Source organism: Bombyx mandarina, chromosome 06, assembly GCF_030267445.1.
Source record: "Bombyx mandarina strain Sakado chromosome 06, ASM3026744v2".
NCBI classification, from domain to species: Eukaryota; Metazoa; Arthropoda; class Insecta; order Lepidoptera; family Bombycidae; genus Bombyx; species Bombyx mandarina.
This window is the reverse complement of record NC_143213.1, coordinates 12,417,713-12,440,830: the sequence shown is the minus strand read 5'-3', so window position 1 is coordinate 12,440,830 and position 23,118 is coordinate 12,417,713. Positions and strand designations below refer to the sequence as shown.

Sequence of the window (23,118 nt, the reverse complement as noted above, 5' to 3'; positions counted from 1 at the left end):
CGGCGGTTGCAGTTCTCTTTACGGAGTTCAGAAACGACCTGTGGCAAACAAATGCTAACATACCATTCTGCATTAACCGTTCTTTGTCCCTCAAGAGGAATAGTCGTAACATGGCCGGTTTTGGAGACAAACGTGGCCACCATTTTATTTGCAACACTCCGTGAACGAACAATTTTTGTTGGCTTTAACTCATTTTCGAACACCCAAACTCGTGACTGGTTTTTTGTTTCGGGTTCGTACGTGTATATCCAGGATTCGTCACCTGATATAATGTTGTATACAGCATTTGAGGATCCTGCGTGGAATCTTTCGAGAGTTCTGACGCACCAAGTAACGCGAGCCGCTTTTTGCTCTTCACAGAGCGAATGCGGTATCCATCGGGAAAACAACTTTTTTACACCTAATTGTTCATGCAAGATTATTTGTATTTGACTCATGCCGATGTCTAAAGTTGCCTGAATTTCGCGGTATGTCACATGTCGATCTTCCTCAATCAGCTTACGCACAGCATCAACGTTTTCTTGGGTGACTGCAGTTTTTGGACGACCTTGACGGGGATCATCACTGAGCTTGACATGTCCACGTTGAAACTCAGCAAACCAGCGATAAATTGAGGTTTTAGATGGGGCTTCATCACCAAATGCAGAAATCATCCGGTCAACACACTGTTTTTGTGTTAAACTACTTCGAAAGTCATAATAAATCATCGCTCTTGAATTTTCTCGAGTCAATTCCATTTTCTCAACAACTAAACAAGTTTGACAAAACCTCGTGACAAGACCGAGAATCTTTTTTTAAATAAATAAATGGTATTCGATTTTTAAAACCAAGGAGTTTTCAATTAAAAAGATTTTAATATGACAGGAACAATGGAAATATTCCATTCCCGATACTTTTAGTGCAGCCTAGTATGTAAGTTTACATGTAAATGTAGGTATATCGATAATAAACACCCAGATAGAGGGCAAACAAAGCTGTTCTTCACACGAAACTTTGCCCGATGTGGGATTCGAACCCACGACCTTCAGCGCAACTATTCAGCTAGATCTAGAACTAGGTCAGTTATTAATGAAAGTAAATAAACTTTTTTAACTTGGTTTAAGTAAGCATTAATGGAGTTTACTTAAACCGAATAAGAAAAGTTCTATGATTTACCCGACATAGGTAAATTACGCTTAAACATCGAATCGAGCTAAACATTGAACAAATCTTTCTTTTATTAGACAAAAAATTATAGTCACTGGTCTTTAAGGCGTTTGTCTTCAAATTGTTGAAAAATAGGCTGAAATATTTCGTTAAAAGGTTAAATCGACAATGAATATAAAAAATGTCTCCGTGAAACTCAACCTCACAGGGATTCAAAATTATTTGCGACCCAACACCATCCAATCTAAACGGCTCCCTGGTATCCATAATGATTTTTGTTGTTTTCAGAAATTACAAACATCTCAGAATCTGTGCATTACCTATCATGAGCCAAGGCAGCGTACTGAGCCGCAGCTTTTGTAGCGACATAAGCCAAACTCGGGTGTCGCTGTAGTGTGGAAGCGCGGTAGTAAAGGAACCTGGCAGCGGCTTCTCCTTCCGCTAGTGCTCCTCTCGCACAAGCAGCAAGAAGCACCCGAACACCAGCCACGTATTGCTCCATTGTCACCGCCTCTGTAACCGGATGCCGTGAACAAATTTAACTTTACCATTATTTCGTAGATATTATAAAGCTGATTGGGTAAGACCCTGTTGTCATATCAAATGATGCAACGATAGTTGCATCCAAGTCTGCGGTAGCTGCCAATTATACAGGTAAGTTTCTAATAGGTATCTGGCTTATACGACTTCAAGATTCCGGAACCTACAAACATGTAGTTCGGTGTAACAAAACTCGTTGTGAGCTAGAACGAGTGAGTTCTACCGCGAAGAAGCCGTACATTTCAGTTAGGGCCAAGGTATATAAAGGTTTAATTAAAATAAATAGTTTCGTCCTTTTTTGTTCCGCTAAAGTTATCACATGTACTATAAGCCTACTGGAAGGATATTCAAACAGGGGTATTCAAGTTGTATTAAAAAAGTCACGCACCATAAGAAGTGGTCTTAATATTTCTAGATGTTTCTTCCAACAGCCAGTCTGCGGCATCTTTTCTAGGAGCCGGCCAACCGAATTCACCCTCTTCCGTTGTCGAAGCGTTCCTAAGTATCAGCAACGCGTCTGGAACCACGGGACTCCTTAAAGAAACATAAGTTTTTGTGAACATTTTTTTTTAAATAGTTTATAAAATGCAACACACAGACAGTGCTATATATAAATACGAAATTACCTTGCAAGTACCAACGCTAAAACGGTGGCAGCTAATGCGGCTGGTGAAGTCAAGTTACGCAAATTCTTCTCTAAATATTTTTCAGCTTTTTGGGCAACGTTTGCGTCCCTCTGTAAAATATTACCATTTCATTCATAGGATTCAATGATTTTTGTTTGATGCCATTGATGAGTATAGAAAAAAAAACTCTTTCGCTGTAGTATTTTCTTCCGAGGGATATTGAAGATATACATAATTGTAAAATACGGTGTTTCTTGCTTGGTGTTTTCCGAGCTCTATGACATGTCCTTCTTCAAACAAGGTTTTTGGAGAGTACTTAATGGACAGGCAGCAATTTGGCTCTGCCCCTGGCATTACTATAGTCCGTGGGCGACGGTAACCACTCTCCGTCAGGTGGGCCGTATGCTCGTCTGCCTACAGGGGCAATAAAAAAAATATTAAAGTAGTTATTGAAGACGTCATTAGTATTGAGTTTTAAAATAGCTATACTTGCGAATCAGATTTACCATTCGTTTGTTAGTTTAATATTAATACCTGATTTTCAACTCCAACTTCTAGCAGAGTAGCCAGCGTTTCAGCAGTCACTTCAACTCTTCTTTCCCATTCGATTTCATCTTGAGTCATATTCCCATCTCTATCGTAATAGTAATACTCATTAACATCAATTTCTTGTTCAGTTCCATTAACTTTTTTCATCTCAACCGGGTAATAGTCCACTTCCTTGTCAGCTACCATGGGCGTGAACGAACCGTCTGGATTTTGTCGATTCTGAATCCATTTCTTGATGTTTTGGAGTAGTTCGGGGTCGACCGGGTAGTATGATTGTATTTTGGTAAGTATCTCTAATATTTTTATTGTCGACAGATGACTACTCATTGCGGGATGGTCACTGAACGAATTGTCGCTTTTACGGAACGATAGTAGGACCTGGACCTGGAAATAAAGTTAGACTCTGCTAACAACTTTGCCTTTCGAGATCGAAATTTCAATTGATTTTATACTGTTTACTCTTGAAATAAGAACGCAGGATAATTTTGGTCTAGAAATGGATAGAGCGATAATCTTAACCCAGTTGCAACATGTCTTTCATTGCTAATATACGAATTTAGCTTCTTTTTCTTGTAAAACGCAAAGGAAAAGAATAGAAGTAAGAAAAATAAAAAATAAAAAATTGTATTGAGATTTTGATTCAGCTGCAGAATCTATTGACTACTGAGACTATATGATGATTATCTGTGCTATATTAAATGTGTTGGGACACACACGGACTGGCGGCGTGAAGAATCGCAGCTTAAGCATTTATTTGCCCCAGCTCGTCCGTCCGCCAAAGCCAAACGGACGCCAAACACTCACTCCGCTACCACGGTTTCCAACACACAGGGGATAGAGAACTTACTTAAGGCTCCCAAAAACCACCCCCCTTAAATTGATTGTCGTACAATATGACAACACAAAATATGGACGATTAGAGTACTTTAATAAATAAATATATATCGCAGTTTGGTTCGACGAGTTTCAATTGCACACGCAATCACATCCTCAACTTTGGTATCAACATCGAATTATAATACCAACACACGGGATATCAACAAAATGAATTGGAGATTAGCTATTAAATTAGAAAAAAATAAATTACGTGTATGGCTTTGAACAAACGAGTTGCCGTTATCAGGTTATTTACAATATACCTGGTACACATTTTGAATTTTGTTTCAGCTTCAACAGTTTCATTAAAATTAGCTTCCTTCATTTATACAAGACGATTAAAAATAAAAATAAAAAAGAAATTGGTACTGACTTGTTCCGGCAACTTCTTCAATATCTTTTCTCTTTCGGAATCCTCGACTAAGTGAGGTATGTGCTCCAAAGCCAACAACGGTGCTAAACTAGCTGATGCTGCCGAAAGCTGCGAATCTCTCCATACATCTGCCCATTGATCAGTGGAATCTGTTTGAAGACTGTACAGAGGCAGATGAAGACCTCCCGAGACTAGAAGAGTTCCGCTTGCTGAACCAGGAACTACGCCTCGAGGTAAACCGAGCTCTAGAACTTGCGAGAAGCCGGCTTCTTCATTGAAGTTCCAAATTCTGAAAAGCGAGAAAACCATATTTTTATTGCGCTAGATGAGTACCAGTCAAGCTCACCATTCAACTAGTGTTGAAAAGGTACCGGATGAACAAAAGTGATAACCACTTTCAGGTATCTTATTTTTTATTACTTGAACTTATGGACGGGCTCTTGACCTACCTAGGTTACGTCGTTAGCAGAGCCCAAACACATCAACCACTTATGTAAATGCTGCCACCCACCTTAAAACATAAGTTATAAATCTCATTTCTATAATAGTACAACGGCTGCCCCACCCTTAATTTCGGAATGCATTACTGGTTCATGGCCGAAACAGGCGGGATGGTCGTACCTACCCGTGTGGACTCACAATATACCCAACCGCCAATAAAGATACAATATTAATTGTAATAGTTCGCAATAAGGATGTATAGACGTAATATAGACATTACTATGTGGACATTATATGCTATGGATAACATCTTACCTCATACTGATTATTCGCGTACTCAATTTTTTTTTATTGCCCTTGTAGGCAGACGAGCATACGGCCCACCTGATGGTGAGTGGTTACCGTCGCCCATGAACTTCAGCAGTGCCAGGGGCAGAGCCAAGCCGCTGCCTACCGCTTAATACTCTCCACAAATAAAATATCTCCTTAAAAAAATACAAAAAATTGTAATAAAAACCTGAAATCCGCTTTGTCTCCCCACAGTGCACTGAAACCGACGTATTTGATCCTCATATCTGACGCCAATGGCCACACGAGGAGTCTTCTCTGCGAGGGTGATGCGCCGCGCCCCACCGATACACTCCCTCCTTCCCACCACACCCACCACGCGCACCAGCCCGAACTGCCACACTCTTCATCGCTTTCAGTTTGTTCTGCGCTCGCTAGGTGGACATCGTATCCTGAAAAGAAGGCAATTTATGGTTTTTGTTTCATAAAACGTGGCTTCGCAATATAAACATTGAGATCATTGTTCAATGAATTGGGTCCTTTGATTAGAATTAAATCACTTATTTTATAAAAAAACTCGATTTTAAGTACACATTTTAAATTAATTTTCGATCACCAGTCGAATGCGTTGTTGGATTGGTGAATGGGTGTTTATTGTAAAGGTGAGTACAGGCCAATACCAATATTATGTCTATTAGGTACAGGAGACTAAGATAACGAAAAGTAATTACAGTATTTTCTTCACTTCTCATACTATTTACAAATATTAAATACAAGCGCCCGCTCCGGCTCCGCTCGGGTCTTTAACAAAAAATTCAACCAATTCGACGTTGTTTTATTTTTTTAAATAAAAGAACACCTATTGCGGCATAATTATAATAAATAGACATATGCTGTCGCGACACTTTTTGTAATTAATAATGTGTTCTACAAAGTCTTAGTACATTATTATATTCTATCATCAATAGTTTTTGCAGGGCACGCGATGTAAAGAATATTTTAGGTAATTTTTTTACACCTTGGGTTACATTATTGGAGTTTTAGTAAGGATCCCTAATTTTTTTCAAAATAGGTTTCTAGGCTTTGTCACTGGGGAATAGTGTAGCTTTCAAACAGTGAAATAATTTTTCAAATCGCTTCAATAGCTTCGGAGCCTATTCAATACAAACAGACAAACAAATCTTTCCTTTTTATAATATTAGTATAGAAGTATAGATTGAACGCACCGTGTCGGCCTTTAGCTATCCACACACGACTTCTTTCGAACACAACTCGATACATGTCATCGGAAGGTTCTCTGATGGCCGATAGGGCAACATGGGCGGCACCCTGAGCTCTGAGTTCCAGTACGAGACCCGCTCTATTCCTCGGTGCAGCCACCCACTGCCACTCCCAGGACCCCCTGGATGAAACAGCTAAGTGCTCTGAAAATTTTAATAAATTCAATAAACCTCGGGACGTAGATAAACGGATCAACTATACTAGTTACTTGATGGAAATTGGTATCTACGTAGCTACTGCTCATAAAACAACTCTTTTTATATCCCAGTGAAACGATATATCGCATCTACTAGCTATTTTTGAGGGAATGTTCATATGTAACTAACAATCAATGTTATTTAGCCTTACATCAAAACCCGTGGTCTCGCATACATGTCGTTGTGGATTTTTTCATTAAAATGGCTTTTTATCTTTTTTTATTATTGCTTAGATGGGTGGACGAGCTCACGGTCCACCAGATTTTAAGTGGTTACCGGAGCCCATAGACATATACAACGTAAATGCCACCACCTACCTTGAGATATAAGTTCTAAGGTCTCAGTATCGTTACAACGGCTACTCTACCCTTCAAACCGAAACGCATTAGTGCTTCACCGCAGAAATAGGCGGAGTGGTGGTACCTACTCGTGTGGTCTCACAAGAGGTCCTACCACCAGCAATTACGCAAATTATAATTTTGCCGGTTTGATTATTATTACACGACGTTATTCCTTCATCGTGGAAGTCAATCGTGAACACTTGTTAAGTACGTATTTCATTTGAAAAATTGGTACCCGCCAGCGGGATTCGAACACCGATGCATTGCTAAATACGAATGCACTGGACGTCTTATCCTTTAGGCCACGACGACTTCAAAACTGACTGTTCAATCGCAACGTTATTTTTCTTTGTCTACTTGAAATCCAAATGACGTTTAGAACTTGCCGTTAGCACAAAAGTAGGCACTCTGTGTATCGCTACGGTGAAGGCCCTCGGGAAGTACCAAAACACTGGCGGATCGGATCACGGAACCGACCAAAGTTTCATTGTTGAATGATGTATAGGACACGGAGCAGTTGTCGGCGCTGTAGCCCGTAACTTCAACTAGAAACAAAAGAAAAAAATACATTAATTGTCAGTAAAATCGGTTCACTAACGATAGCTTTACGTGATAATGTCAGAACTGTTCGAACGTCAGCTCTGACGTCACGCGAGAAGAGAGATAAATTTGTCACAAGCCAACTCTCGAGCCGATCGTGCCTCTCTCTCGCTTGCACGTTCAAGCTCAGGCGGAACGTGACACTTTTTCGTGCGCGCAGCCGGTTCATCGATTTATAAGATGTTATCACGTCAGCAATCATTAAACCAACTCAGAATAATTTGTATGAACCTCTATCGACAAATACAAGAAATCTGGCAAAAAGCATAATAATATATTCAAATATTAAAGGAGGTCACGACGCAATTGAGGATTATCGACGCAAGGAGGGGAGAACGTTCAAATGTCAAATTCGAAATTTGGCTCATTTGCCTAAGAAACAAAAATACGAATTCGTCAAAAGATTTCTCTGTATAGGCGTTTTTTGAATATTAAAAAAATCACTATCCTTGAATATAATATACCTATATCATTATCAATAAATATAGCGACATGATAATAGGATAGGATAGGATAGGACAAAGTTATTAAATTATTGAAAATTACGTTCGAAGATTTCGTTACACATATACATTTAGGCGAAGCTAATAAATAAATAAAAATAATAAAGCTACTTTATTCCATACACAAATAATTAATAATTAATTAAAATAATTTCCTAAAATTTCCTAAATAAAAATATAACATAATTGACAACTTCATTAGAATTTAGCATGCAATAAGTTCTTTATTATACTCGTAATTTCAAAATACATTAATTGATTAAAATTAGTGTCCTAGGTTACGTCTAAATATTGATAAATTTACATTATTTTTTTACGGAGCCCTCCGGTTCAAGCCTCCTCTAAGGTACACCACTTTTTTCTATCATTGGCGGTGTTAAGCCAATCTTTACCAGCCACTGTTACAATTTTGTCTAAATCAATAAATATAAGCTTGTTAAAAATCTGTCCATTCCCCCAACGTCTAAATATTCTCCGGTAGAATTGCGTTGCCATTAAATTGTTATTCGGCGATCTAGACTGAATCAATCTCCGAAATCCAACTACCGTACCATCAAAAGTTTACGGTGAGACGTAAACCATAATAGATTTTATGTCATCGACCGCTCCGACCTATAAATGTTTCTTTAACACCAAGCCACGAACTCTCAATAATTATCCAATTTTCTTTTAACCCAAATATATAGCTGACATGTTTATGACCTGCAATTATTTGGTATGGAGAAAATTAGAAAAGAGGCCGCTTAAAAAGGCTCCGAATAAATGAAAATGATCATCAATTATTATCTTGTCTAAATTTTAAATACATATAATAAATTGTGGAGGTCTGTGCAAGAATTGAATTGATTGATAAAGTATATTTTTGGGTATATTGGAAAGTATTTACCTATATATAAAATGGCAAAGACAAAATAGCCATATCGTCATCTGTTTATGAACCGTTTTTTTTGGTCTGTTACTGTTAAAAGTTTCAGTGTTATCAGTTTGTTAGGTCCGAATCCGTTTCAGTGACTATGGTCGGATTTCTGAGCTATCACTTAAATTATCACCGATTCTCTATATTGAATGGCGTTGTCAAGGATATCTGATCCGATTTAAAGATCATTAAAGATATCATTGAAACAATAAAAAAAATTTCGTATCGTTTTCGGTGCAAAATAAAATGTATTTATTATAATAAAAAAACAAAAGATGGTTTTTATGTTCTTCACTTATTGTGAGTCATTTAATCTTAATTGTTCCCTCACTGCTGAGGGCTCACGACCACATGTGACTTTCCTCCACAGTGTTCGATCATGGGTGGCATAGAATAAACAACTACCAACCGGTTTCTTAACAAGATTTATTGACCATGAGTCATCGACATGATAATTAAAACGACTTGTACGGTGTTTTAATAATTTCTATTTATAATTTCTGACGTTTGGAGTATCTCTCCAACGGTTTGTCCCAAAACTTGTTCCAAAGTTTGTCCGCGTTACATGCCAAATTGGCGGTAACCGCGATCTTCGGGTCTCTCGTTTGGCGGACTACCCGAAGCCCATCTAGATTGAGCCACCAATTCATAACAACTTGATACCCTGTTTGTAAAACTGATTATTGGGTATGTGCTCCCCATTCATTGTAACTTATGCAGAAAACTGAAACAGCGCTTAGCCAGAAATTATACAAATGAGTCAAGAAGTTTTAATTACTCTACGTAACACAAACCATTTCTAAATATACAGCGATACCTACTTTTTGAGTTGGCAAGGAAATTATGGTACCAATAGTATTAATGGCAAATCTGATTATTTTTCTAATAGATAATTAAATCAATACAAATTCTATTATAATTAAATCAAATAAAATATTAAAATACTCTATCGAAAGTATAAAAAAACAAACAAATCGATACGATCTAAATGTGCTTTAGACATAGTTGATTTTAAACAAAACTATTTCTATATCCATTATCTGATTGATTAAACTTCAGTCAGGTATTTTTTATTCTAACGCTAATTCCATTTTTAAACATTCTACAGTTGTATTATATAAATGTATTAATATTCAGTTTGATTCTATTTTAAAACGATAATGGGCACATGACTTAACATACCTGTATCTAAGCGGCTATCGATGCTTTTAGACTCCATAATGTGAATATATATATATTTTTTATTTATTGCTTAGATGGGTGGACGAGCTCAAAGCCCACCTGGTGTTAAGTGGTTACTGGAGCCCATAGACATCTACAACGTAAATGCGCCACCCACCTTGAGATATAAGTTCTAAGATCTTAGTATAGTTACAACGGCTGCTCCACCCTTCAAACCGAAACGCATTACTGCTTCACGGCAGAAATAGGCAGGGCGGTGGTACCTACCCGCGCGGACTCACAAGAGGTCCTACCACCAGTACAAAATTGATTTGTGGCTAGTCTTAGTATTGGTAGACTTGGGCGGGCCGGGTCAGCCGTTATATATACCGTACGTTTGAGACATCGGCCTCATGTTTCAAGGTAGATGGCGACAAGTAGTGTTATGTTTAGGATTTTTAGGAGTTACGGATAGGATATGTATAGGTTTCGATAATCATTTAACACCAGCGGAGCCGAGAGCTCGTTTACCTATACGGAAAGAAGATATTTAAGAAAAGAAATGGTTTAGCCCTTGTATGAATTACAAAGTAGAAACTATTTACACAAAAACAGATTTAACTTAGTAGAGTATCTTTGTGTAGCACTTTCTCTTCTGTGTTTAGGTGCAAGGGTTTTCTCATTTTTTGTTCATTATTTATGCCCTTTTTTAATGCTAAAGTAGTAGTGATTATTTCTTCTAAATGCCAATAATAATAAAACAAAAGAGACTGTATTTTATAGGATGAATCTAAATCTTGAAGTGTCAATGATTGTCGTCAAACTTCTAACTATCAAAGATTACACATTCAACGACTCCTAGCCCAGACTTTCTATATCGAGGATTCCGAAAAAGCGTATAGAAAATTACAAACACAATCAGAAGACAGAGTATGTTTCACAAAACGATTGCCTTCGAATGAGTAATTTTTTTTTATTGCTTATATGGGTGGACGGGCTCACCGCCGCCCACCTGGTGCTAAGTGGTTACTGGAGCCCATAGACATCCACAACGTAAATGCGCCACCCACCTTGAGATATAAGTTCACTTCACATGCGCCACCCTTCAAATAGAAACGCATTACTGCTTCACGGCAGAAATAGGCAGGGCGGTGGTACCTACCCGCGCGGACTCACAAGAGGTCCTACCACCAGTAATTACGCAAATTATAATTTTGCGGGTTTCAATTTTATTACACGATGTTATTCCTTCGCCGTGGAAGTCAATCGTGAACATTTGATTACATATTTCATTACAAAAATTGGTACCCGCCTGAGATTCGAACACCGGTGCATCGTTCAACACAAATGCACCGGTCGTCTTATCCGTTAGGCCACAAAAACTTCATAATTCCAAACAAATATAAGAAAATACAAAAAACGACAAATACAGGAAGAGTTTAGTTAATAGGAATAGTTGCGTTTTGGCAGCCATATGAGATATGGAAATGAAAGTAATCGAATTGATTGATTCTTCCTTAAACGTCTTATAAAGAGTGAAAAAGTATTGCTAGAATTTTATTTCTCTTGTAGCATGTGGCCCATGGATGGAGAGTAGTTATTGTCGCTCATGGACGACAGGAATTTAAGAGACACAAGCAAGCTACTGCATGCCACCGAGAAATCTCCACAAACCTCGTTCTAAGAAAGACATGTCATAGTGGGAGGAAAATTATTTCCAAAGCCAGACCGTACGTGACGAAAAATATATCTGGAAATGCACTGTGAATGAGCACAGTGGTTCTTGGTACTTTGTTATAAATGATGGGGTCTTCTCAAACAATTCCCCAGACGATTCCTCATGGAATGTTTTTTTTTTTTTTATTTTTTTTTTCCTACCTATGCTGATAGCCTTGAGAGGCTATTTCAGCGTACCCTAGCTTGTGTAGGTGAGCTCGCGGGGCTCAAACCGGAGAATTGCTAACACCGCCCTAGCAAGAGCAGTGCTTCGCAGAATCTACCACCGGATCGGAAGCGCGACCCACTGAGAAGATCCGGCGAGAAACTCAGTGGGCTGTGTCTGTGGGTTAATTCGCTCGTCGAGCCCTTCGTCGCAAGCGACGGGTTCGACGAGGACGGTGACCGGCATGGAATGTACAAAGCACACAGAGACAGAAGTTCTTCTGTAGACCCAGAGGTTCCGAATGATGCGTGAGCATAACATTATCCATAATCCGAATGGCCTTCTTTTTTATGGGGGCAAGTGTCAATTTTGAGTAACGAACAAACTACATTGATATCCTAACCATTAAAAAGTGTGTTTTCATGTGCACGATAAAGATATTTTTTGTAATCAAATGTTATTTTAAAATAGATTGTATCAATTTCATCAATAATCTATATTCTTATTTTACGCGGTACAGAAAATTAAATTACATTGAAATAAAAGAATAATAATTTGAGAATTTTCCATGATAATTATCAAAACATCCGCAGTCTATTTTTTTAATACCAATAATCATATTAAAATTTAATCCATAGTGTACAGTAGAGCATTTAATTTTGTATACCTAAACCTACATTTTACTTTATGAAAACATCAATTTTGGAAATATTCACCTTTAAATTATTATGCATCCGTACAATTTACAATGTATAATAGTAGTACATTACCTTTTTAAATTAAGTAAGTAAATTATCCCGCTGCCCCTAAGTCAGTCAAGAATGTTCTTAAACATGCCTTTTTATTATATTAAGTAAATTGGGTTTTTACGACAGTTTCTTTAATTAGTCTCAGCGTCTGTCCAATTAACATAATAATATCAACGCTGTTTGCTTATAGTTTATGGAAAATAATGTAATTTCGCTGTAAAACATAAATTTAAATTAAAATTTTAGGAATATAAATGTAATTAATAACATACAATATGTCTGATTAAATATGTGTTAGCTGAAAACAATTCTCCAATAATACTGCAAAGGGTGGGTAGATTGACATGGAAATTAACATTGGCTATGACCGCTTTAATTGTTTGTTAACAAATATCGGTACGGTGTCCTTGCCCTGGTTTGGAGCAACCTGGAGATTGGGCGTCGGGCGAGAGTGCAGGTGAGTCGTTTAGTTGGCTTTTACCAATTTCGGTCGTGGTCATTACCTTTCATCTTCAGCCAATGAGCTCCACATATCCTCGAGAGAGAGAGCCACGTAAGAAATCCGCCCCCCACCAAGGGGTTTTTTATTTATTTATTTTTATTGCTTAGATGGGTGGACGAGCTCACAGCACACCTGGTGTTAAGTGGTTACTGGAGCCCATAGACATCAATCTACAACGTAAATGTGCCACCCACCTTGAGATATAAGTTCTAAGGTCTCAGTATAGTTACAACGGCTGCTCCAGCCTTCAAACCGAAACGCATTACTGCTTCACGGCAGAAATAGGCAGGGTGGTGGTACTTACCCGCGCGGACTCACAAGAGGTCCTACCACCAGTAGGTTGGTCAATGTAGAAAGAAAAATCCAATATAATGATTTACAGCAAAATTAAAATAATTATCTTCACAAAATAAAAATTGTGGTTCCGTCTTGTATGAACTGGTCGATGCTGAGCATATATAAGTTGAGGAATATTTTGGCACTTCAGATATATACTGTATTTGTTAGTGTGCAGTATACTTATTATTTTGAATATGAAGGCTTTGGCAGCTGTACTATTGTTAGTTGTGGCAGTGAACGGTAAGTTTTTCTTCCTGCATAATTCCGCTGTTGTATACCAAAAGCAGTATTAATTGTCATTAAAATTGCACAATATCTGGTAAAAAGGAGATACAAGGAACGACAATAGACCAAGATACAAGGAATAATAATAACAGTTAGATCTATTACATAGATTCTGTACACATATTTATTTTTCAGGTGCGTGGAAAGGTGGATTGCGGAGTAAGTATTTTTTACCGTAAATATATCAAAAGATTTCTTTATCTCTAAAATAAAAAAAAGACCTTTGTACTTACTACAATAACTGAGGGATTTAAAAAGAGTTTAATTACAGCTGATATATATGGAGTTGTATTAGAAAAAAGCTGTGTTCTAATGTTAGATTTATTAAAATCATTAAAACTTGCAATTACAGCTGATATATCAGAATCTGGAGTTGTATTGGGAAAAAGCTGTGTTCAAATGTTTAATTTATTAAAATCATTAAAACTTGCAATTACAGCTGATATATCAGAACCTGGAGTTGAATTGGAAAAAAGCTGTGTTCAAATGTTTAATTTATTAAAATCATTAAAACTTGCAATTACAGCTGATATATCCGGAGTTGTATTAGAAAAAAGCTGTATTCAAATGTTTGATTTATTAAAATTATTAAAACTCTTAATAGGGCCAAAAAGAAAATTAGTTTACAAACAAACAAGAGGAATGCTAGTTTCCTTTGCGTGTTAGATATATATGGATGATACGATAGAGCCACCCAGTCTTAACTACTTATTGACTCAGGCAGAAATCCTCAGTTAAATTTGCAAGAAATAACACCCCTACCTCTGAATATGGTAACATATTACTTTTTTTTTTTGTTGCTTAGATGGGTGGACGAGCTCAGAGCCCACCCGGTGTTAAGTGGTTACTGGAGCCCATAGACATCTACAACGTAAATGCGCCACCCACCTTGAGATATAAGTTCTAAGGTCTCAGTATAGTTACAACGGCTACCCCACCCTTCAAACCGAAACGCATTACTCCTTCACGGCAGAAATAGGCAGGGTGGTGGTACCTACCCTTGCGGACTCACAATAGGTCCTACCACCAGTGATTACGCAAATTATAATTTTGCGGGTTTGATTTTTTATAACACGATGTTATTGCTTCACCGTGGAAGTCAATCGTGAACATTTGTTAAGTACGTATTTCATTCGAAAAATTGGTACCCGCCTGCGGGATTCGAACACCGGTGCATCGCAACAACGAATGCATCGGACGTCTTATCCTTTAGGCCACGACGACTTCATGACCAATGAACTAATAGTATAACAGAATTATATAGCACTGCTTGATTTTTTACTTTATTAACAATATGATTCTTGTACTGCAGCAACATGGGGTGTAGGCCTTGGTCTAGGAACGGATTTTTTCTATGAGATTCCAAGGTCACTGGAAGAGGTTAAGTCTCAGGGCTGGGTTTTAACCGACAAAGCTGACGGACTTCCTCTTCCTTCGCTCGCCTTGTATTGTTCTGAAGACCGCATCTTATGCGGATTTTTTGACGAAACCGAATATGTGGTGGGATTGCAGGTTTCTGTAAGTAATAGGCTACCTCAGAGCCAAATTCCTTACTACAATTTTAAATATTCTCTTATGTTCCCACTTTATAAATGAAAAGTGTATTTAGATTTTAATTTTTTTGCCAAGCAACCTGTTTGAGCACAATTATCACGTATACATTACATTAAAGTTTTTTTTTGATAACGCCATCTTGTTGTGTCTTTAAAGCGGTTAGTTGCCCTCAATTAACAAAAATAGTATTATTATTCGCCAATAGATCGGGCGGGTCGGGAAGAGTTGATTATTGAAAACAAGAATAAAACAACATTTCCTGAACATAAATTGTAGATAGATCGATTTATCGCCCCCGAAATTCCCTGTATACTAAATTTTATGAAAATCATTGGAGCCGTTTCCGAGTTTAAAGGTATAAGATTTAAAATACGTAATTTAAGCACTCATGATCATTTACTTCTTTTATACGTTCTGTGTGCGTCTTACTTTATATAAACTAAAAAGAATGTTGAGTTATAATCCCGCATCATCGTTTTCTTTGTAGTGCGTATTTTTTAACAGTAAATCAACAGACAAACTCACATTGTTCCTTGGTCCTAAATTGCTCCTTTAAGCAATTGACATTAAAATCCGAACGCTTCCCAGTCGAAGGCGCTACGATAACTCCTACTCATGCTAGACCATAAGACTTCCCGTCATATCTATCTTAATAACATTGACAACGACCATACTTTTTTTGTTTTTGTTTTCTTTCTCAGTAACGTAGCAAATTCTTTATCCAGTTGCTTTATTTAATGGGAACATAAAAAATGGTTTATATACACATTTTTTCATCCATTGAAATATTGTTTACCAATTTATTTCGTTTTATTTGAAACAGTTACCCGTAGATGAGGTCACAGACATTATTTTTGATATGCCAACCCAAGGCTTTACAATATGGGAAACAGAAGTGGACGGGAAACTTAAAAAATTCTACAGTATCCAACAATACTTCATCAATGAAGGTATGTTATATACTAGACATTTTCCTGCGTTATGTTTGTGAATAAAAATGAATTAAATTGCATTTTCCCGGAATAAAGAGCTGTTTGCATAGCTCTATCTATGGTCCATAAACTAAATGTGATTTATCATTTTTGTTTACCATCATTATCATAGCAGTTACACCAGGCGTAGTTCTGGGCACTACTTTTACCATTTTAAAAAGTATCCCTTGATTTTATTGTTGAAAACTTTCAATCAAATTCGTTAAGGTGCTTTCTGATTATATTATATTCTGATAGCAAGCATCTAAATATTAAGAATTTCAGAATTATAATATAATAATAATATACTAAGCTAAAATAAAGACGATGCCGATTAAGACGATAAGATGACAATTTTTTTACTTTTTTTTCTCTTATAATTCAAAATCTATCAAATAATATATTATTATTGTAAATCTATGAAGTTCATAATAGAAACAATAGTGTATTCGTAAAATAAATGCAATTTTGTTTTTAACGCAGATACTCTAAAACAAAGTGTTGAGGATCGTTTGAGCAAGTGGGATAGTTCCAAGACTCTTCAAGAAAAATCCATTTGGGTAACCGGCTTCAATGGTACCCTTCTTGAAATATCCACCGTTGCTGATGATATTGCTAACGGAGACGATTTCACTAAGCAAGCCTGTGTTCCTTGGATGGGTGCGTATAACCTTCTAAATAAAATATTTAGTCCGATTATCATAATTGCTGACATGTATCCGATTAGTAAAATAGAAATGTCTTGTTTTCTGATCACTCTTTATACGTTGCTTATAAATTTAGACACATATGTGCATTTAGCTCATCAAACGATTATTCGTTCGATTATATTTTATACAAAAACTATTAGAGAGAAGAGAGATGGTGGTACATCGTGAGACGCATCAAGTCTGCCCCTTCCAACACTACATGACGATCACGACCACTCTGTCAAGAATGAAACGATTGAGAAGAACATACTATTAATTGAAGAGTCCTTACTAAATTTTTATCAGGGAATCATTTCTTACCCTACTATTTAAAGAAGTTATTAAATATATTATGTATTTATTTATGGATCAATAATATTCACTATTTGTCACTTCAGGGCGTCATTATTACTACAAGATGTCTGCGGAGACGGAGTGCAAAGCTGACACATTGTTACCATGGTTTCCGATTGTTGAATCCGGGGAATTGATCGCTACCGGTTTTATTAGCTTCCTGAAACTTTCGAACACTTACAAATGGTTTGAGAAGCCTTCGAAAGCAGCTGTTCAAGTTGGTGCTTTTATGTTGTTGTCTTAAATATGATTCGGAAGACTTAAGCAAATTGCAATCACAGCCTTGATACGAACCGTTATATTGACTTCGTTATAATTGTTATAAATTTGTGCTTAGTTCTCGTAACAGCAAAATAGTAGAAATCCAATCGAAATTAAGGAATGATGATATCGGTGGACAAGCTCACAGCCCACCTGGTGTTAAGTGGTTACTGGAGCCCATAGACATCTACAACGTAAATGCCGCCACCAACCTTGAGATATGGGTTATAGCTAAGGATCTCGGTATAGTTACGACGGCTGCCCCACCCTTCAAACCGAAACAATTCGATTCATCTCAACTAGGTTCCCTAGACTGACTTAGTGGTTCAGTTGTTAGCACCCTTAACTGTTGCGTCAAGGGACGTGTGATCGGTTCCCACATAGGGCAAACATTCGAGATCATGAATGTCTTTGTCTGGGTGTTTATACATATATTTGATTATATATATCAGGGGTGGCCAACTTCATTAGAACCAAGGTCTACTGTCTACTAACGAAACACGCTGCGATCTACCAATGACCTTTCTTGAAATTTACTGAAACAATGTAGTTCAGTATACAAACAAGTAGCATGTTTTCTTTTATTAAAAAGATTAAAATAATCCTGAAATTATATAATGAAAGAGAACTATTATGTAGAAGAGAGAATAAAAAATGTGACGTAATGGTTAATAAAAAAATGATACAAGATGAAGATGATGCGTGCAGCAATTGGTGATTACGTTGCGCAGTCTGTTCTATGTATTTATATTGTTTTGTGTTGCCACGATCGACTGAACTAATAGCCACGATCGACCGGTCGATCGCCATCTACCGGTTGGCCACCCCTGGTGTATATGATTTCCATAATACAGGAAACCCTAATTAGGGGTCGGGTGACCCTACGTGACATGTTTCCTTTTTTGTTATAACATTATTATTACTTGCGAAGCATTTCGGGTTTTATATCCTTATATTTTTGCAGTTCATTGTTCCTGATGGCCCTAAGTGCTTATACGATTTGGCTGAGGATTCTGGACTAACAACAATGCACATCTATTATGTCAATCAACCATGGTTGGTCAGTTGCCTGTGGCAGTGAAAGAGTTAGGGCGACATTATGTTTTTACAAAAATATTAAATATCTCTGTTGACAAAATATTCGTTTTCATTACCTAGCTTAGTGAATATCGGAACTAAATTTAGTTCCTTAACCGTATTCCGATAAGCCCTATTTTAAATAATGGGCGTAATATTTTAGATACTTTTACTGGTGGTAGGGCGTCTTGTGAGTTCGCACGGATAGGCACCACCACCCTGCCCATTTCTGCCGTGAAGCAGTAATGTGTTTCGGCTTGAAGGATAGGGCTGCCTTTATACCTGTTAAAACTGAGACCTTAGATTTCTTGTCTTAAGGTGGGTGGCGGCATTTACGTTGTAGATGTCTACGTGTTCCGATAACCACTTAACACCAGGTGGACTGTGAGCTCGTCCACTCATCTAAGCTATAATAAAAAAAAAAAAGTTACAGGCTATATTTTTTTATTGCTTTAAGTATTTAATTGAACTCACATCACAGATCAGAGCTTACAACAAAAAATTCATTTTTCACAACAATTGATTAATTTACCGCAAGAAAACCCAGGTTGGTTGTACCTGATAATACGCTTCAGAATACACTCTAACGTTATAAGATATAATTAAAAAAAAAACGTGTGGCACTCGGGAACTGCCGCGGTAAAGCAATTGCATATTTTTTTCGTTACGGAATTTCATGATTCGGTCGCCGCGCTCAAGGCCCGCGATAAAAGCTATGCAATAGCTTAAAAGTCACTTTTACATAATTTAGAATTAATATTTCGTTATAAACAACTAGATCACATACAACAAGTTAACTTCAATATCAAAGGCTTTATATGACGTCATAATAATTTGCGATCTCCCGCACCACAGGAATCGGGACTCAATCTAAATGTTAATTGAAACTGGGAGATTGAATGAACTAGACAACGAGAAATGAGAATGCGTTGGATTAATAACACCATAGACAGCCATTAATTAGGATATTAATTTGACCGATGATTGGATTGTGGGTGTAAAAGGAAATCCTAGCAAGGACAGCGTCATTTTTTTTAAGGTTTTAGTTGACTAATCATTTCATAATTGACTAGAATTGTATTTGTTGTTATGGGTAGAAAAACGGGGCATGAAAGAGATTTACCTTCCATCACTGACCAGTCTAATACAACTTATTATATAAAATGAAATGCTGTTCTTTCGGTGTCATTGGTTGACCACTTTAAAAATTCGGGAAGACTTACCTTTAACCTATCCTATATTTATTTATTTTTGCTTTCCAACAAAGGATAACCATGCTAAGTGTATTGTTAAAAGAGTAATAAATGGTGATTGGCGTTGCACTACCTCGATTGCAAGAAAACACAATGTTCACAGAAATACAACTGCGCTATCATGAAGTAATTTAGGTATCGAGTATACATCAACAGGTCATAAATACAATAAAACCAAAATCTAAAACATAAATCAACTAGAACTAAAATCGAACCTGGATAAAAATGAAAACACAAACTAAATTTACAATAATTTGACAAAGACGTTTGTCGCGTTATTTAGTAAAAAATTAATAACCAATCGGAATCAGTATTAATTATAGATAAGGTTTTTTTTTTAATTTAAATATTCAAGACGATCGCATCGTTGATTTGGTGGTTGAATGAGCCTGACAATTGTAACGCAACTTCCAAATTCCCTTCCCGGTCGAAGTCAGCGTTTTCGTTAAAGATATTTGGTTTACGGGATCTGGGTATACTCTTGTTCTTGTCTGCTAAGTGTGTTTTGATATTCATCTAGAAGGCTGGTCTTGAATGTAGGTTAATTTAAAAAAAAGAAGTAACTAACCTGTAATGTTTTTTCTTCCGGGAGTGTTGACTGCGACTCTTACGACCAGCTGGGTTCCACCACGTGGACCTAACCTCAATCTCTCCGTAACATAAAGGGCTCCAGTGCTTGCGAACGCTGCCCCAGCACTTAACGCTAGTAAAGCAGTTACCTGTAAATTAAATTTATTAATGATTTTCGATACCGAAACGTCAGGTCGCTCACTTTGTCAGACCTTTTCCAAAAGCTCATGTTTCTGCTAGATATAGCTTTGGAATTTAACAAAAGTCCATAGAATCGAAATTTATTCACTATTATAAAAGTTCGTTGATACGTACATACTAGAAACAAGGTAGCGTTTATTTAACCAACGTATTTTGGTCCGAAGACAGTGATGTACATACAGTGACATCCAATTAATTCTCCTTGGCCTGCTACTACTAATAACGTATTAACGTTTTTTTTTTTTTTTTTTTTTTTTTATGATTGAAAGTTTACTGGTGGCCCGAAGGCCTTTCCAGTTTCACCAGGACAGGTGGGCGAGCAAAGGCTCAGCCAAGAGGGGTGGGATTTGCTAACAACTGCCCGAGCGCCTCCGAAGGAGACCTAACAACTCAAGAGCAATTGTTTCGCGAATGAATCTACTACCGGATCGGAATCGCGACCCGCTGAGAAGATCCGGCGAGAAACTCAGCGGGCTGATGCATGGGTTAGGTTGCACGTCGACCTCTTTGTCGAGTTCGACGAGTACGGTTACCGGGGTCCCTAAGCCTGCCCCTAGTATTAGAGCTGAAGGCATCTAATGCAAAGGTTATTGGATCTGATGGATCCGTAAGGACGTGTCTAGGGCGTCGACGGTGACTGGCTCCTGCATGATCAGGATTCGGGGAGTAGTCAGCGGCGGCAACGATAAGGCGATTATCATGGCGCATAGCCTTATCGAAGTATCGTTCCGACGCTGACTTCATGTATTTCCGAATTGATTCAAGGCCCAGGTCGTCGTGTAGGTCAACGTTCCTCACGAACCACGGAGCCCCGACAGCTAACCTGCAAAAGCGGGATTGTAGGGATTGGAGGGTGTCTATGTGTGTGCGGGCCGCGTGAGCGAACACCACACTCGCGTAAGTCATGACGGGCCTTATGCAAGTTTTGTAAAGTGTCACCTTGTTCCGAAGGGACATTTTACTCCGCTTACAGATCATGGGGTAGAGTCTACCGAGAATAAACGCGGCACGGTCACGGACTGATTTTATATGCGGGCGGAATGTCATCGATGCATCCAGGGTAACGCCCAGGTACTTGACCTTCCTGGCCCAGGGTATGGGTTGTCTAAAGAGAGTAATCGGGGGTGTGAGATTCCTCCTCCTAATCCGGGAGGAAATCCGTGTGGAGCTTCCCCTCTGAAATAGCACCGCAGTACTTTTCGCTGGGTTGATGTCTATGCGCCATTTTCGGAACCACTGTCCTAAGGCTAGGGCTGCGCTCTGAAGCTTCTTCGCGATTAGGGACTTATTTCTACTAGAATAGTAAACAGTCGTGTCGTCGGCGAATAAAGCTAAATGGGTCGGCAGCGACCGGGGAATATCGTTGACGAATAAGCTAAATAGGAGGGGTGAGAGGACAGAGCCTTGCGGGACTCCAGCTGTGAGAGGTCGTGGGGAGGAGCAGGTTCCCTCGACTCGATATCGAAAAGAGCGGTTCGACAAGAAGTCCCGTATGATGAGCACGAGACTATCCGGCACGCCTATGTTGAATAGTTTGAAAATCAAACCATTGTGCCAGACTTTGTCGAACGCTTTTGCGACGTCGAAGAAGAGAGCTCCCGTGTATAACGGTTTTGGTCGATTAAGCCCCACAAGAATGTGCTCCGTGAAGCGGTGCACCTGTTGAACGCATGAGTGATTTGTACGGAATCCGAATTGTTCATCGATGAGAATGCCCTTGGATGAGACGAAGTCTCTGAGGTGTTTGTAGAGCAGACGCTCATACAGTTTGCCTAGAGACATGAGGAGGCTAATCGGGCGGTAGCTCGTCGGATGATTTTTTGGTTTACCGGGTTTATGTATGCCGATAACGTCCGCTTCTTTCCACACCGCGGGAAAGATACAGTTCGCCATAGCGGCATTGAAAATAGATGCCAACATCACGATGAGTTGGACGGGTAGAAGTTTAATAACGCGGTTAGATATACCGTCGGAACCGGGAGCCTTGCGAGGACGTAGGTCTTTGATCAAGTCTTTAACTTCTATCGGGGTGACGGGTGGTAACGCATCCGATGGTGGCAAGGAGGCTCTGCGTTCTACCTCACTGTCTACTAATTCTACATGAACAGGGTCCACGGATTAAGTGCTGGGCGTGCACTGGGTTTGCAATGTATCGGCCAGCAGCTCTGCTTTTTCGTCATCATCGAACGCCGCGAGTCGGCCTGAGGGGCCTACGAGGGGGGGCATAGTTACTACCGTATCCGATTTGAGAGTACGAGCTAAGCAGTAGTAAGACCTTTGGGAGGGCGCGAGTCCTTCTAAGAAATCAGACCATCTGGCATCTCGGACTTCGGCGATGCGAGACTTTACGTCGCGTTGTAGGGCACGCATTCGAATACGATTTTCCGCGGTAGGATACCTGTCGTAGGCGCGTATCGAGGCGTTCTTAGCTCTAAGGAGTTCCCTAATATCGTCGGACAATTTGAAGCGGTGAAGGAAGTCCTCCGCTACAACTTGTTTCGATGACCTATCTAATGTCGAGGTGATGTGTGACGTTAAGATGTCTATGGCTTCAGCGGTATCCTGAGGAGACGGGATAGAGTCCGGGTTAAAC

General features: G+C 38.5%; 2 protein-coding genes across 2 annotated transcripts in view; one reads left to right on the top strand and one right to left on the bottom strand.

Moving 5' to 3' along the window:
- LOC114253075 (C3 and PZP-like alpha-2-macroglobulin domain-containing protein 8) overlaps positions 1-23,118 on the bottom strand; it is a 280,824-nt gene that overhangs the window by 6,829 nt on the left and 250,877 nt on the right. Inside the window, exons 14-22 of the mRNA XM_089728393.1 lie at positions 20,323-20,473; positions 7,045-7,203; positions 6,066-6,263; positions 5,069-5,291; positions 4,111-4,399; positions 2,847-3,245; positions 2,313-2,422; positions 2,075-2,220; positions 1,467-1,659 (exon numbers count right to left, since the gene is read on the bottom strand). Of these exons, the coding sequence (XP_089584519.1) occupies positions 1,467-1,659; positions 2,075-2,220; positions 2,313-2,422; positions 2,847-3,245; positions 4,111-4,399; positions 5,069-5,291; positions 6,066-6,263; positions 7,045-7,203; positions 20,323-20,473 (1,868 nt within the window). The remainder of the gene's footprint in view (positions 1-1,466; positions 1,660-2,074; positions 2,221-2,312; positions 2,423-2,846; positions 3,246-4,110; positions 4,400-5,068; positions 5,292-6,065; positions 6,264-7,044; positions 7,204-20,322; positions 20,474-23,118) is intronic.
- On the top strand, positions 13,407-18,562 carry LOC114253077 (uncharacterized). The gene is made up of 7 exons (XM_028187836.2): positions 13,407-13,550; positions 13,731-13,754; positions 14,908-15,113; positions 15,973-16,099; positions 16,604-16,780; positions 17,208-17,380; positions 18,389-18,562. The coding sequence occupies exons 1-7, from the start codon at positions 13,505-13,507 to the stop codon at positions 18,503-18,505; spliced, it is 870 nt and encodes a 289-aa protein (XP_028043637.2). The 5' UTR covers positions 13,407-13,504; the 3' UTR covers positions 18,506-18,562.